This window comes from Carassius carassius, chromosome 24 (genome assembly GCF_963082965.1).
Source record: "Carassius carassius chromosome 24, fCarCar2.1, whole genome shotgun sequence".
Classification (NCBI taxonomy): Eukaryota; Metazoa; Chordata; class Actinopteri; order Cypriniformes; family Cyprinidae; genus Carassius; species Carassius carassius.
Window position 1 is genome coordinate 5,652,048 of NC_081778.1, and position 17,658 is coordinate 5,669,705.

The 17,658-nt window shown below is 37.2% G+C and overlaps 1 protein-coding gene across 1 annotated transcript in view; it reads left to right on the plus strand.

Moving 5' to 3' along the window:
* The window catches only part of ascc3 (activating signal cointegrator 1 complex subunit 3), a 218,019-nt gene that overhangs the window by 19,133 nt on the left and 181,228 nt on the right, over positions 1 to 17,658 (plus strand). Inside the window, exon 4 of the mRNA XM_059507374.1 lies at positions 3,234 to 3,817. Coding sequence (XP_059363357.1) covers positions 3,234 to 3,817 — 584 coding nt within the window. The remainder of the gene's footprint in view (positions 1 to 3,233; positions 3,818 to 17,658) is intronic.

Below are 17,658 nucleotides of genomic sequence, written 5' to 3' on the forward strand. Positions count from 1 at the left end.
TATCTTGGGGTAGGAACTCTGGGCTGGAACTGGAGACTTTTCCTGAACAATGCTGATGTGTTGTCCATCTTGTTAACACTTGAGTAATGGCGAACTCCTAGGAACTTGTAGTAACATTCCACATTCATGTTCTTTGTTTTTGATCTCTCTGCTTTGTGAAATAGAGAGAAGACTGCATGGCATTCTAAATCCCCTTTCCACGTCACTGTGGAAAAGGTTCACTTCAGTGTGATTGGATTTCTGTAGGAACACATGTATTTTGCAATCTGATAAGACAAAGTTCCCTCTAATCAATGGAAACTGTTTTCTTCCAGAATCTCACTCCTTAGATTCAAGTGTGACTTGCCGTAGAAATTCTTGAAAAACTACAGATCTTTGGCCTCTCTATTACATTCTGTGTTTGAAAATGAAATTGCATGTTGCTTGTGGAGTAGTTTTGCTTCACCACTTCTCTTATGTTCTGATGACTCTGATGGTTTGAGAAATCCTCTTGGTTGCTGGTGATCACATTGTAAGTGGGGATCTGTCACTGTCACTGCTTCACCAAGACCTACTGGGTATATCAGGAAGAAATTTCAGATGTTCCATATCTACCGATGTGGTTCAGATTTTATGTTGATGCAGGTTCCGTCGTTTCCCCTTTCTGATTTGAAAACAAAACACAGTTCAAGATTTCTTTGTTTTGTTTAATGGTGATTTAAATGGGATCAATGATGGTTGCTTTTGAATACTAGCTAGCTGACTATATCACACTCTATGTAACAGAACTACCGTATTTTCCGGACTATAAGTCACACTTTTTTTCATAGTTTTGCTGGTCCTGCGACTTATAGTCAGGTGCGACTTATTTATCAAAATTAATTTGACATGAACCAAGAAAAAACATTACCGTCTACAGCCACGAGATGGTGCTCTATGCTGCTCTGTGCTCCTGTAGTCTACACTGAAGACATAGAGCGCCCTCTCGCGGCTGTAGACGGTAATGTTTTCTCTTGGTTCTTGGTTCTAAATAAGTGCTACTTATAGTCCAGTGCGACTTGTATATGTTTTTTTCCTCATCATGGCGTATTTTTGGACTGATGCGACTTATACAAAGGTGTGACTTATAGTCAGAAAAATTCGGTATTTGTTACAACAAAATCTAGCCCAGTCTTTATTTCATTTATTTATTTTACGCAGTATTTATGGACACAAATCTTTACACCCTTTCTTTTTTTATGGGTATAAAACCTATGTGAACTTTAATGTGGCTGTACATGTTTTATATATATATATATATATATATATATATATATATATATATATATATATATATATATATATATATATATATATATATATATATATATATATAGACGGTTTCAACGGTAACAACATAAACAAATGTTACTGCGCATGCACGCTTTTGCGGACCTAACTTAACTTCCGGTAGACTTCCAAATAGAATCAATAACAACAGCCAAGTCCCTCTAGAGTAGATATTTTTTCATAACAAACAAAATATGTTTGCTGCGTGGATCAGGAAGACTTAATGAAAATGCTTATTCATTCTTTGCCAGCAGGAGATGTTTTAAAGCACAGACATAAAGCGCGAGAAATAGAGGTTTCCCATAGTAACAGCTGTTAAACAAAGCAGAGCTGGTACGCTCAAACGCTGCTTTATCAGGCATATAACACGCAAGTCTTCCATCAGAAATACAGCGATATAAAAACACCTGTGCCTCGTTTTGATATTTAAACATATAAATGTACGGAGTTATTTATATTATTAAACGTGCAGTGTAACGTTACTCATGTTTATTCAACGAAGCCTTTTTGAAAATCGATCAGTTTTAAAATTGTGGCGAGTCTCCAAAAATAAATAAATGTATGGAAAACACATCCCGCAGCACAACCATCTGAGCCCAACTTCAGTCTACTCATCACCTTGACTTTAGCTGCGTTTGTAGACGGCACCGCAGCCAGACCGATATACACAACACAGACCGGAAGTTAATTTAGGTCCAGGCGCGTGCGCCCGATGAAACCGTCTATATATATATATATATTTTTTTTTAATATATTCTTGTCTCTTTTCTACACTTTCTCATCATAGTAACAAGTGATAGCTTTAAATATCGGACATAGCATGTATTAAAGGAAAAGTTCACCAACAATAAAAATTGCCACCCTCATGTCATTGCAAAACAACTCTCTTTTGTTGAACTCAAATAGCGTTTTCTAAATATATATTCCTACATTTTGACTTAAATATAGTAAATTACTGTCTGTTTCACACAAAGCTACAATATGGGGTGCGTCTCAATCAGCTCACTCGTTCAATAGTAAGGGCACTGATCATGGAGTCGGCCATTTTAAGGGCTGTCTCAATCGCGAAATCCTTCCGGTGCACTGGAACGTTCCCTCCCTGAAAAATCCCACAATGCACCGAAAAAACTAGAAAGCATCGGCACTTACTTTTGCTCCCTTACTGGAAATAATGTCACTTTCCTGAAGCGCAAAACATAAATCACATGAGCCAACCTGATAAATATAATGACACGCAATAAAAGACAAACCATTTTTTTAGCATATTTCAATATAAACACACATCACTAGACAGGGATTGAAGACATCTAATTAATATTTATAATTAATATTCGGCTGAAATGTTGTAAGAATGTGTAACAGAACAATGTGTTTAAAGAGAATTAAAAATAAATATAAAAAAGAGATCGGTCCTGTCTGTTGTTTATTAAATCCATTGATGTTTTCCGTTGACGTTGTACGTAATGATGTCACTGGAATTCGAGTGATCACTGTCCCAACGTGCGGTGAGTCAGGGAACTTACCAGTGCCCGAATTCATGTAAACGATCTACTGATTCACAAGGTCGGGAGCTAGGGAGCTGATTGAGACACACCCATGGTTTCAGAAGACTTGGAGTGTATTAGCGGTGCTTGTTAAAGCAAGCATAATAATCCATATCACAGGAGTTTAGCATTAAGATGTGTCTCTAATTAGGCTGCAATGACCAATAAAGAGCCACCTAGCAGTTCCCTAGGAACCACCCAAAAGACCCTAGCAACCTTGTAGCAATATGATAAAAAATATGAATTTTCTCTGTCTTAATAAACACTATTACATATATAGTAGTATAGTCTGTATTTAGTTCAGGTTAAGTCTGAACACCTACATATGTGTTTTTGTGCATGTAAACTAATAGTGTATGTGTTTCTTTTACATGTTTGCAGTTGGTACAGATCATGGGCAGGACACCATTGAAAGTGCGGGAGTCTTCTTGTTTAAAACGTTCTACAACAAAGACCAGATTGGTCACGAGGAAACCAGGGCCATAAAACTGATGTTTGGACCTTTTCCGGCCTCTGCCGCAGAGTTGTCTTGTGCAGCTGTGGGTCGTTTAGTGGCCCAGATTGGAGAATCTCAGGTGGATGCTTTCATCCAAACACAGAGTTCTCTCAAGACGGTGAACCGTAGTTCTATCTTTGGACGGAACATTGCTTTCTCATTTGACACATATGTGCTGGATGCTCAGGATCCTCTACCCTGGTCAGAGGGGACTGATACGGAGCAGGACATGGACTTTCACAGCTTCCTCAATAATCATGTTGGTGAGAGGAAGGCTGGGGGTGACCGAGATGATGCTTACTCAGCAGAAGACCTGGAGCGGAGAAACGCAGACAGCTCCATCCTTAGACAAGAGGTGGAGAAATACTTGAACGAGGGAAATATGGTATCGTCCAGTGCCGAAGAGCTCTCCACTTCTCTTTTTGAGATGCTTGCTTCCACAAGGAGTGATGACGAACTACAAAATGAGGTGAGAAATGTTTGTAAATAAATCAATAAATTTTTTTTTTTTTAAATCGTATCTGTATCTTTCAAGAGAACTACTGTCATGGTGAAAAACTAAAGTTTGCAATCCTGCTGAGCAAACTGGTTGGAGTTAGTTACTGTCGATACATACGTCACTCACATAGCACATAAGGTTTTAAGCAGGCTATAAATGCACACTTCTGGAGTTAATCATTTATTAGACAGAATTGTTAAACAGTTACCATTGAATACTGAGAATGTGAGTTCTTGGTGTGCTTTTTTAAAAATAAAATGCTGTTTGGCCAAGCAAGAACAATTTATCGGGCATTGCCGATTAAAAAAAAAAAAAAAAAAAAATATATATATATATATATATATATATATATATATATATATACATACATACATACATATATATATATATATATATATATATATATATATATATATATATATATATATATATATATATATATATATATATATATATATATACATATATATATATATATATATACATATATATAAAAATCAGCCTTGATGATACAACTAACTTTTGGCTTTGGTGTTAACACTGCCTTTCACTGCCTTATTTTATTATTAAATGATATTCATCCTAGGAATGTGTGGTTTATTATTATATATTTTTTTGTAAATGATATGGAATGAGGCAATACCATTTATATCGATATACAGTGATTCGATACAAGCACATCTGAAAAATAGCACCAGACACATAGTTATTTGTAGTTGATTTTTCTATATTATCTGTAAACTGACCAGATCATGAGTAAGTACCTGATTTTGAAACACACTAAAAACACTCTCTAACTCAAACTCTCTAGCGCCACCAATTGTTCAAAGTTGCACGCATGTTTATGCTAAAACCTTTCGAACCATAAGAAAATTATTTTTTCCTCTGAATCCTTGGCTCATGCTGAGTTGAATGAATTCAAAATTTCAAAAATCGCAAGGTTTTGTTTTTTCGCTTTTTTTAATTGTTCGTAAAACCTACTTTTTCGAACTCGTTGGATAGATTTTCACCAAAATCGAGTCAGATGATCTTCAGTCTGTCGTGACAAAAAGTTATGGATTTTGTGTCGATAAACAAAATGGTTTTTGTACAGCGCCGTGGTGACATATTGACACCATATTGACACCAAACTTTGTATTTTCCATTGTCACCTCATACTGACCATGCCACATTAATTTGGTAACAGTGCCGAATATTGTTCAAAAGTAATAAGCTAAGAAATCATATTACTAGTGGTTGTATTTGATTTTTCAGCCATTTTGACTAAAATAATCTTAAAATGGTTTTAAATTACTCATTCCTGCAGTTAGTCTGAGTCTTGCTTCTGTAGTGCTTGGCCCCGTAATTGCTGCTTGCAGTTATACTTATATATAATATAATATAATATAATATAATATAATATAATATAATATAATATAATATAATATAATATAATGTATAGTTTGAAGCTTGACTTACAGGTCCTTCTCAAAAAATTAGCATATTGTGATAAAGTTCATTTTTTTCCATAATGTAATGATAAAAATTTAACTTTCATATATTTTAGATTCATTGCACACCAACTGAAATATTTCAGGTCTTTTATTGTTTTAATACTGATGATCTTGGCATACAGCTCATGAAAACCCAAAATTCCTATCTCAAAAAATTAGCATATTTCATCCGACCAATAAAAGAAAAGTGTTTTTAATACAAAAAAAAAGTCAACCTTCAAATAATTATGTTCAGTTATGCACTCAATACTTGGTCGGGAATCCTTTTGCAGAAATGACTGCTTCAATGTGGCGTGGCATGGAGGCAATCAGCCTGTGTGGCACTGCTGAGGTGTTATGGAGGCCCAGGATTAGGGCTGTTGCGATAACCGCAATATTGTAATACCGCGCTATTGACAAGCAAACCGCAGAGGAAAGATAGCAACCGCAGAAACCGCGGCAACCGAGGCTGTGGCCTTATTGTTTTTTTTTCAATTTGTCACTGTGCATTCAATGTTAAATAAATTAATGATACAATTTGGTTATGATTGTAATTTTCTCGCCAGCCGTTGTAGCTTTATGGTGCTTCGTTCGTTTTGAATAGGCCGGATGAAACGATGGGAGGCGCTCGATCTCGTCCCAAAACCTAATGTCACGTCACAAGTTTGGGAACATTTTGGCTTTCAACCCAATGAAAAGGACGAGCCAGCGAATATAGATGAGCCGATATGCAAAATGTGCTGCAAAAAAGGTTCCTGTGACGCGGCAATACATCTAATTTGAGGTCATCGGGACATTCTAAAACCCTTAACGTGGTTTAATACAATACAGTGATATTAACAGACCAAACTTACTAAACATCATATTAATAAAGTATATTATCTACAAAAAGTCAGATGATCCCTGAATATGAATTCAACGCGTTTAATAACACGTTAAGCCTTTTCCTCTCATAGAAAACCATCATAAGGCTTAACGTGTTATTAAACGACTTGCATTCATATTCAGGGATCATCTGTTTTTTTGTTTTCTTTTTTGTACATCGTATACTACTTTATTAGTATAATGTTTAGTGAGTTTGGTTTTTAAAAATCACTGTCTTAGTACATTTAGCCACATTAAGCGTTTTTTATAACGGTTTTCTATGGGAGGAAAAGGCTTAACGTGTTATTAAACGAGTTGCATTTATACTTGGGGCTCATCTGATTTTTTTTATAGATAGTATACTTTATTAGTATGATTTTTAGTGAGTTTGGTCTGTTAATATCACTGTCTTAGTAGCCTACATTAAGCCATGTTAAGCATTTTAGAGTGTCCCCTGTCATCCAGCGCAGATGCCCCCTCAAACATCAGATCGCGCAGCAACATCAAAAAGAACAGCTGAGACCGGCCGACAGTTAGGAGTAGCTGAAGCCTTTGCGAAATCTGTAAAATACAGCCGTGAAAGTAACAGGCATACCTGCTGAAGTCACGGACAACCTCCGCGTCAGTGCCCATACCCAAGAGAGCCTGAGCAGATAACGAGCTCACACACGCTATCTGCTTGAGGAGTGCATCGACTCCAACGCGACTCCACTGTCCTGGTGGGCCAGTGGTGGCACAATAATCAGTAGATTTCCGCTGCTGTCCAAAGTCGCGCGCAAATACGTGTAATACATGTTAGAACTCTTTGATTTCTTTAAAAAAGAATGTATTGGAAAACGCATGTTATTGTTACTGTTTGGCATTTAACAATAAACAAAAATGTTTTAAAAAGTGTCTCTCTGTCCGTTAAAAAAGCAACAATATATGCTACATAACTCAACGATAGAGCTTTGTATGCAGCAAAATCAGGATAAATTAGGTATGTAAAAAAAAAAACTGGAGGTAATACCGCAAATCGCGCTATTGAGCCACCCATAATAACCGCAGGGGAAATTTCTTAACCGCGACAACCCTACCCAGGATGCTTCGATAGCGGCCTTAAGCTCATCCAGAGTGTAGGGTCTTGCATCTCTCAACTTTCTCTTCACAATATCTCACAGATTCTCTATGGGGTTCAGGTCAGGAGAGTTGGCAGGCCAATTGAGCACAGTAATACCATGGTCAGTAAACCATTTACCAGTGGTTTTGGCACTGTGAGCAGGTGCCAGGTCGTGCTGAAAAATGAAATCTTCATCTCCATAAAGCTTTTCAGCAGATGGAAGCATGAAGTGCTCCAAAATCTCCTGATAACTAGCTGCATTGACCCTGCCCTTGATAAAACACAGTGGACCAACACCAGCAGCTGACATGGCACCCCAGACCATCACTGACTGTGGGTACTTGACACTGGACTTCAGGTATTTTGACATTTCCTTCTCCCCAGTCTTCCTCCAGACTCTGGCACCTTGATTTCCGAATGACATGCAACATTTGTCCAAAAGTCCAGTGCTGCTTCTCTGTAGCCAAGGTCAGGCGCTTCTGCCGCTGTTTCTGGTTCAAAAGTGGCTTGACCTGGGGAATGCGGCACCTGTAGCCCATTTCCTGCACACGCCTGTGCACGGTGGCTCTGGATGTTTCTACTCCAGACTCAGTCCACTGCTTCCGCAGGTCCCCAAGGTCTGGAATCGGTCCTTCTCCACAATCTTCCTCAAGGTCCGGTCACCTCTTCTCGTTGTGCAGCGTTTTTTGCCACACTTTTTCCTTCCCACAGACTTCCCACTGAGGTGCCTTGATACAGCACTCTGGGAACAGCCTATTCGTTCAGAAATTTCTTTCTGTGTCTTACCCTCTCGCTTGAGGGTGTCAATGATGGCCTTCTGGACAGCAGTCAGGTCGGCAGTCTTACCCATGATTGTGGTTTTGAGTAATGAACCAGGCTGGGAGTTTTTAAAAGCCTCAGGAATTTTTGCAGGTGTTTAGAGTTAATTAGTTGATTCAGATGATTAGGTTAATAGCTTGTTTAGAGAACCTTTTCATGATATGCTAATTTTTTGAGAAAGGAATCTTGGGTTTTCATGAGCTGTATGCCAAAATCATCAGTATTAAAACAATAAAAGACCTGAAATATTTCAGTTGGTGTGCAATGAATCTAAAATATATGAAAGTTTAATTTTTATCATTACATTATGGAAAATAATGAACTTTATCACAATATGCTAATTTTTTGAGAAGGACCTGTACTTTGTCTGGTTCAGTGCAGTAACTGTACATCAGCATAAATAATAAATTCTGTCAAAGATCAGAGAACTGATAAAAATCTGTTCACGAAGGAAATAGGACAAGTCCCATTGTAACCTTGTGCCTCAGCATTAAAAGTTTAAAAGTTAAATTTGCAATTAATTATTGCATGCACAGAGTGTACCTAGAGTGTTGTCCACTGTGAATAAACCCACTTGTCGATCTGTTTAGCAAACTGAAGATCGCTCTGTCGTACCACATTCATTGAGTCCCACAGGAATCTGAAGGCCATTCTGGTAAACAGTGTTCTGGTATGATATGCATGCATAAATCCTCAAGGTAGACAGATACACACATTTGTTTAAAAAGAAATTGAATAAACATTGATAATAATAAGAAATGTGTCTGGGGCAGCAAATCATCATATTAGAATGATTTCTGAAGGATCATGTGACCTGACTGGAGTAATGATGCTGAAAATACAGCTTTGCTTCACAGGAATAAATTACATAAAAAATAAATAAAAAATAAAATCAAATAGAAAACTTTTTTTTATAAATTATTAAATATTTCACAATAGAACAGCTTTTAATGTATTTTTTGATCAAATAAATTAAGTCTTGGTGAGTATAAGACACATATTTCAAAAACAAAACTTTTGACCACCAGCCAGTGTGTTACATGATCAATATATATTTTTTAACCCTCTGGAGTCGATTAACGCGTATACGCGTTATGAGTCATTTTCTCCTGATAACCCCGAAAATAACTTAAATTACACTTTCAGTTTTGATCGTACAGATAAGAGCAATACATCAATAGAATACTCAACAAAGAGACATGAGAGAGATATCTATAGAAAGCCTGACATGTCTACTTTTAAACTAAACAAGTGCTGCCGAAACCAAATATTCTGTGATAAAGTAATCGATATGAAAACAACGCGATGTCCATTTTTCACGGCTCCCTTCATTATCTTCTAATGTGACCACGCCCCGCGCTGAACGCTCTATTCAGATTCTAATGTTTCACTGAAGCGCGGCTTGAATATGCCCACACAACAGAAGACAACACAGCCAGACTGTTCTTCAAGTTCTTTTATTTTACTGTTTGCTTCGCAATGAGAGGAATAAGACATAATTCACTCCAAAAAGATGTGATGTGTTTGAGGATTTGAGATTTGGATTTCTTCAGAAAAAAAGGATGATGTGCTTTATTCAGCAGAGATCATAAACATGAGTAAGTCTCTTTTTATTTATTTATATACTTGTATAGTGTTGTCAAAAGACCCGGTACTTCGGTACCAAGTCGGTACTAAAAAAATGTAAATATGACGGTACCAGGTTTCTTTAAGTACCAGTAGTACCGAGGTCCCGTTCAAACCCGGTTCAGCCTAATGATTTCCGCGAAGCAGAAAACGAGGACGGTATCTCAAAATCCAGTCATGAAAATGAAACCTACATTTTAATATGGACAGTCATGGAATTTGTCAAAGTTAGCATAAATTAATCAAATCAAATCTCCATATGGACCAGTATCTGTAAATGTTAAGCCGCAAAAGTTGTTTGAAATATGAATCCGTGTTCTGCGCGTCTCTGTGTGAATTAATGAATGGCAGAGACGTGCGGGTTTGTTTACTACATAGACTGAAGCGCATGACGCTTGCATTAATTTCAGCATCTGAGCTTCAGAGTTCTCTCTCCATCAAGCGATCTGAACTTTTCAGTTCATCTCAATGGACGCACAGCGCACATGTATTTGATGCTCTGTAAACTCTTTGTGAAGGCGCACGACTCACCGTCGCTTTACTGATAGCGCTGTTTCTCACACATGCAAAGAGAGAGAGAGAGAGAGTCTTACCACGCTGAATCGACACGCTATATGTAAACTATTCTTTGTTGTCTTCTCCTGTCAAAATAATGGAGTTCATTCAGCAAATCAGTTTGACCGAACGCAGACAACGTGATTAATATTCATGAACCCAGCAGCTCATCAATTCATAGTGCATTGTATATACATTAGTATGATAGTAGAATTAGTAGTAGTATTATCTTTTAATAATAATTAATATGATCTATTACTATTTTTTTTACAGAAACCCTCAATGACCAAAATATCTTAAGCATCACCACCAGTCTTAAGTTCAGTTAAAATGACAAATATGCATTCATTAGGCCTAAAGTTAATTTTTACATAAAGGAATTGTGCTAGAAATATTACTATTATTTAGTAAAATGTATGTGATACTGCTACTACTGTTGAAAAAAATTATAAAACTTTATTTTTTTAAAGAAATAAATCACAATATTTCTTCCATGTTTTAATTTTAATAGCAAATCCCCTTTATTTACCAAAAATAAAATGTGTTTAAATTTCATAAATTAAGACAAATTAAATTTGGGTGAAACTTGTTTACTGTTTTTCATTATTATATAACTTGTAGAAAATTTTTAAACACAATTGTAAATAAGTATAAAGAATGGCATTGGTTTTATTTTTAGTGCTAAAAAGTTATTTTTTTTTTATTTGCATATTTTAGTGTTTTGCTTTGGTACCGAAATTGGTACCGAGAACCGTGGATTTTTCACTGGTATCGGTACCGAATACTGAAATTTTGGTACCGTGACAACACTATACTTGTACTAGTTTTCACATAACGTGTAAACATTTTACTAGTTAGACTTTTTACAAACTATAATTCCTGACTAAATGTATAATCAAGTGAAATATTATGAGGTTTCAATAACAATATACAATACTTTACAATTCAAAAGCTTGATGTAAATAATATAAATGTAACAAATAAATGTAACTGTAACAAACGTAACAAAGAATGCTGTTCTTTCAATTTATCGCCCTAAAAATCCTGATAAAATATTCTCAGCTCTTTTCAACATTAGTAATAATAATAGTAATAATAATAATAATAACAACAATGTTTTTTTGTAGAAAATAAGATTAAAAGGATTTCTGAAGGATTGTGTGACTGGAGTAATGATGCAAAAAAATCTGTACAATGTTCTGTATGTGTTTTATGGCCTTATTCAAGTGATTTAACATTTTTAGTTTTTCACTAACCACGCATAACATTTTTTTTTCTCAAAAACACAATCATGTACATACATGCTGCTTACATATTATTATAGCCCAGTTTGTGCTGATTACAGTGAGATTAGACTTTACCCATTTAGATATTTATAAGAAACTGAAAAAAGCACAAATGTCAGGGCATGACAAAACTTCTCCAGGCCCCAAAAATACCCTTAGACTCCAGAGGGTTAAGTATAAAAAGAAAAGCTTAATGACTTGTTTTTTCATTTGTAATAAAATGATTAGCTGCCTTTTTTTTCTGTGTGTGTGTGTGTGTGTGTGTGTGTGAACACTTGGTTGTGACTCCAGTTAGTTCCAATCTGCTCCGAATATTTAGATTTTTAGAAATCACACAAAGAATGAACTAGGTTTTAAGCAACTTTTTAGGTAAAAATTATAAAACGCTATGACCCAGACTGCATTAAGGATCTATTGAGAAAAAAAAAAGAATAATCTATAGAAACTACATAATGCTTTTGTTGGCAAAACCCATAATGTTCATTATGGCACTGTTATTATTATTCTATGGCAGGAAGTGTGACATTGTATTTACAGTAATGCCTTTACAGTCCCTTTGTAAGTGGTATTGCAAAACCGTACGCTCAGAATGCAGGTCGTATGTGCTGTTTTTAATGTGTAATCCTCGATGATAGCTGTGGTCCCCTGTGCCAACATTGACCAATGTAGTACCTGAGTTACATCGTGTTCTAATGATCCTCACGTAGTTGACATTTTGAAGCCAGCTATCCCACTGACACATTTAGATGTGGGATGGCCTTTGTATGCCTTTCTCTTCACTATTCTCAGCACGTGTCACTCCAAAGTCAACAACAGAAAAGTTAAGAGGCTGTCCATTCACTACCATTAATCCTGACAGTGACAGTGTGAAGAGCAGCTATTGGTATTTCACATTTAAAATCTGTATACTAAATGGTTTAAAGTTTTGCTTGACCGATATCGTTTATATAGTCAAATTACAGTAATATGAATAAGACTTGACAGTTAGGGGAAAAAAAATAAAATAATGTCAACTAAAACTAAAAACCCTTAATGAGTGCAAAAATAGGCTTAATTTTAGTATGAAGTATGACCTTGACATATCTCGAGTTTTTGTGAAAATCACCCATTCGTGAACAAATAACACTTTCTGTGATGGTAGAAAATAATGCAATTAGCAAAATAGCAATATAAATGGATTTGAATAAAACAAAGCACAAAAAGGCAGATTAATTCACTTGTAATAGTCTCTGGAGAGTACAGGAAATGTGTATCTGCCACAATGAAAACGCTTTGTTCACTCAGCATGGAAGTGCACATTTGTCAAATTTACAGATTTAGTTTAGCAACCCTGCAGGACTGCTAACTGTACAACAGATCTGCTGAAAGGATTTTACAGTCATATCAGTGAAGCTGTCATATCAATACCATTATATTGTTGTTTGGCTGTTAAAATCATTTTGGCAGCAGAGTGGTTTTAGTTAACACAGGATGTGGAGAACAGTGGTTTTTTACCTGAAGTCAGCTCAGATGAATGAAAGATGCAGCAACATAAAGGTTCATTTACACTAGGCAAAATTTATGAGCTCCTTCACATTTTGCACTGTAATAAAAATAATTTTTTACTTTATCAGTGTATTTTAGGTAATTCTTAAAAAAATAAAAATTCAATAATAATAGTATTTTTTAAATGAAAATTGGCTGTAAATGTACTCATCCTCAGGCCACCCGAGATGTTGTTGAGTTTGTTTGTTCATCTGAAGATATTTGGAGAAATATAGCATTCCATCACTTGCTCAGCAATGGCTCCTCTGCAGTGATTGGGTGCTGTCAGAATAAGAGTCCAAACAGCTGATAAAAAAAAAAAAAAAAAACACAATAATCCATACCACTCCAGTCCACCAATATTATGATAAGAGGATTTTACCCTGGAAGCATTTTAAAGTAAAAATTGTCTTATTGATGGATTTGTTTCTTCTAAAAAAGCAACTTTTCACTTCACGAGATGTTAACTGATATCTGCAGATGACCCATTGGTGAGCAAGTGATATATTGTTAAATGTCTCCAAGTCTTGGATGGCCTGAGGTTGAATGCATTTTCAGCAAATTTTCATTTTTGGCTGAACTGTTAATACAAATACAACTAAGTGTAATATTTTAGTCCTGTCTTCTTTTTGAGTCCTGCTGCCACTATGGAATTTAAATGTGCAATGTGTGCATGTATTAGGATGTACAGGTGCATCTCAATAAATAAGAATGATGTGGAAAAGTTAATTTATTTCAGTAATTCAACTCAAATTGTGAAACTTGTGTATTAAATAAATTCAATACGCACAGACTAGGGCTGTCAAAGAATATTCTAAATTCGAATATGTATTCGAATAGTTTTTAAAAAACAAATTTCGAAGGTTAAAATTAATATTCGAATAAAAAAAAAAATGTGGAAAAAAATGCCCGCGGAAGTAGAGGCGTGGTTGTCTGCTTTGCGAGTGGGCACGCTAGCGCGCCTGAGGGTTCAGGGACAGGTCACAGGAGTCGCACTGTCTGGCACAGCATCACTGCTGAAAGTTGACTCGTCTTCATGGAAGATGCCAGCAAGTGCAGAGCCCAACTCGACCGCAGCAGAGAAAAAAAGGTAAAATTGTTGACCCGCGAGATTGTTGTATGCAAGCTATCTAAGATACAGTTAGCATACCATTCGACAACTAGCAACATGAGGTCACATCTCAAAAATGTGCACACAAATGAGCATGGCATAATGTGTGGAACTCCAGCTAAACAGTCACATCTTGACACTTAACGTTACTTTGCATCGCTCGCCGCAAGCACTTTGTCTGCAACACGACAAGAGGCCATAACGGATAAAATAATTTTGTTCATTTGTAAGGACATGAGACCGATCAGTATCGCGGATGGGGCAGGCTTCGGGGAGTTCTGTCAAGCAATGGATCCGAGGTTTGATTATTTATTGTTTCATGTCAAAGTTCCATGTTTACCACAGCACAGCTCGCTCGGAGCATTCAATGTCAGTTCTATAGGCTGTAAAACTTCAGTTAATATTAATATTTGTTTCAATCACTGAATGAAGCCTGCTATATTTGGGACAACAGTCGCGACCTTAAATAGCTTGCACAAAAATGTGTTTGTTCATTTAAACCATTATGCGCAGAGAACGTGAGGGTGAGAGAGCGTGAGGTCTGCAGTCTTGGCCATTAGTTGATTTCTTTGTTTTTGTGTAGGTAATACGTTGTCATATATGTTTAAACTTAAATAGACTATCTATACAAGTAGTTATGTCTCTTTGTATTATTGTTGCCTGTTATAGACGTAATGCGCGTCATTGACAACATGCGCAACCAGATGTTCGAATAGTTTCGAATATTCGTGTATTTTTTAGAGGGAATATTCGAACGTCAATTTTGAGCAATTTTGACAGCCCTAGCACAGACTGAAGTAGTTTAAGCCTATGGTTTTGTTGTGATGGTTTTGGCTCACATTTAACAAAACCTCACCAATACACTATCTCAACAAATTACAATATGGTGACATGTCAATGCCAGTGACAGCTAATCAATTCAAAACACCTGCAAAGGTTTCCTGAGCCTTCAGAATGGTCTCTCAGTTTGGTTCACTAGGCTACACAATCATGGGGAAGATTGCTGATCTGACAGTTGTCCAGAAGACAATCTTTGACACCCTTCACAAGGAGGGTAAGCCACAAACATTCATTGCCAAAGAAGCTGGCTGTTCACAGAGTGCTGTATCCAAGCATGTTAACAGAAAGTTGAGTGGAAGTAAAAAGTGTGGAAGAAAAAGATGCAAAACCAACCGAGAGAACCGCAGCATTATGAATATTGTCAAACAAAATCAATTCAAGAAATTGAGTGAACTTCACAAGGAATGGACTGAGGCTGTGGTCAAGGCATCAAGAGCCACCGCACACAGACGTGTCAAGGAATTTGCTGAACCACAGACAACTTCAGAGGCGTCGTAACTGGGCTAAGGAGAAGAAGAACTGGACTGTTGCCCAGTGGTCCTAAGTCCTCTTTTCAAATGAGAGCAAGTTTTGTATTTCATTTGAAAACCAAGGTCCTAGAGTCTGGAGGATGGGTGGAGAAGCTCATAGTCCAAGTCTCTTGAAGTCCAGTGTTAAGTTTCCACAGTCTGTGATGATTTGGGGTGCAATGTCATCTGCTGGTGTTGGTCCATTGTGTTTTTTGAAAACCAAAGTCACTGCACCCATTTACCAAGAAACTTTGGAGCATTTCATGCTTCCTTCTGCTGACCAACTTTTTAAAGATGCTGATTTCATTTTCCAGCAGGATTTGGCACTTGCTCACACTGCCAAAAGCAACAAAAGTCGGTTAAATGACCATGGTGTTGGTGTACTTGACTGGCCAGTAAACTCACCAGACCTGAACCCCACAGATAATCTATGGGATATTGTCAAGAGGAAAATGAGAAACAAGAGACCAAACAATCCAGATGAACTGAAGGCCACTGTCAAAGAAACCTGGGCTTCCATACCACCTCAGCAGTGCCACAAACTGATCACCTCCATGCCACACAGAATTGAGGCAGTAATTAAAGCCAAATGATTCTCACCAATGTTGAGTACATGTACAGTCGTGGCCAAAAGTTTTGAAAATAACATAAATATTAGTTTTCAAAAAGTTTGCTGCTAAACTGCTTTTAGATCTTTGTTTCAGTTGTTTCTGTGATGTACTGAAATATAATTACAAGCACTTCATACGTTTCAAAGGCTTTTATTGACAATTACATGACATTTATGCCAAAAGTCAGTATTTGCAGTGTTGGCCCTTCTTTTTCAGGACCTCTGCAATTCGACTGGGCATGCTCTCAATCAACTTCTGGGCCAAATCCTGACTGATAGCAACCCATTCTTTCATAATCACTTCTTGGAGTTTGTCAGAATTAGTGGTTTTTTGTTTGTCCACCCGTCTCTTGAGGATTGACCACAAGTTCTCAATGGGATTAAGATCTGGGGACTTTCCAGGCCATGGACCCAAAATTTCAACATTCTGGTCCCTGAGCCACTTAGTTATCACTTTTGCCTTATGGCACGGTGCTCCATCGTGCTGGAAAATGCATTGTTCTTCACCAAACTGTTGTTGGATTGTTGGAAGAAGTTGCTGTTGGAGGGTGTTCTGGTATCATTCTTTATTCATGGCTGTGTTTTTGGGCAGAATTGTGAGTGAGCCCACTCCCTTGGATGAGAAGCAACCCCAAACATGAATGGTGTCAGGATGCTTTACTGTTGGCATGACACAGGACTGATGGTAGCGCTCACGTTTTCTTCTCCGGACAAGCCTTTTTCCAGATGCCCCAAACAATCGGAAAGGGGCTTCATCTGAGAATATGACTTTGCCCCAGTCCTCAGCAGTCCCTTCACTATACTTTCTGCAGAAGATCAATCTGTCCCTGATGTTTTTTTTTGGAGAGAAGTGGCTTCTTTGCTGCCCTTCTTGACACCAGGCCATCTTCCAAAAGTCTTCGCCTCACTGTGCGTGCAGCTGCGCTCACACCTGCCTGCTGCCATTCCTGAGCAAGCTCTGCACTGGTGGCACTCCGATCCCGCAGCTGAATCCTCTTTAGGAGACGATCCTGGCGCTTGCTGGACTTTCTTGGACACCCTTAAGCCTTTTTTACAAGAATTTAACCTCTTTCCTTGAAGTTCTTGATGATCCTATAAATTGTTGATTTAGGTGCAATCTTAGTAGCCACAATATCCTTGCCTGTGAAGCCATTTTTATGTAATGCAATGAAGGCTGCACACGTTTCTTTGCAGGTCACCATGGTTAACAATGGAAGAACAATGATTTCAAGCATCACCCTCCTTTTAACACGTCAAGTCTGCCATTCTAACCCAATCAGCCTGACATAATGATCTCCAGCCTTGTGCTCGTCAACATTCTCACCTGAGTTAACAAGACGATTACTGAAATGATCTCAGCAGGTCCTTTAATGACAGCAATGAAATGCAGTGGAAAGCTTTTTTTGGGATTAAGTTAATTTTCATGGCAAAGAAGGACTATGCGATTCATCTGATCACTCTTCATAACATTCTGGAGTATGTGCAAATTGCTAATT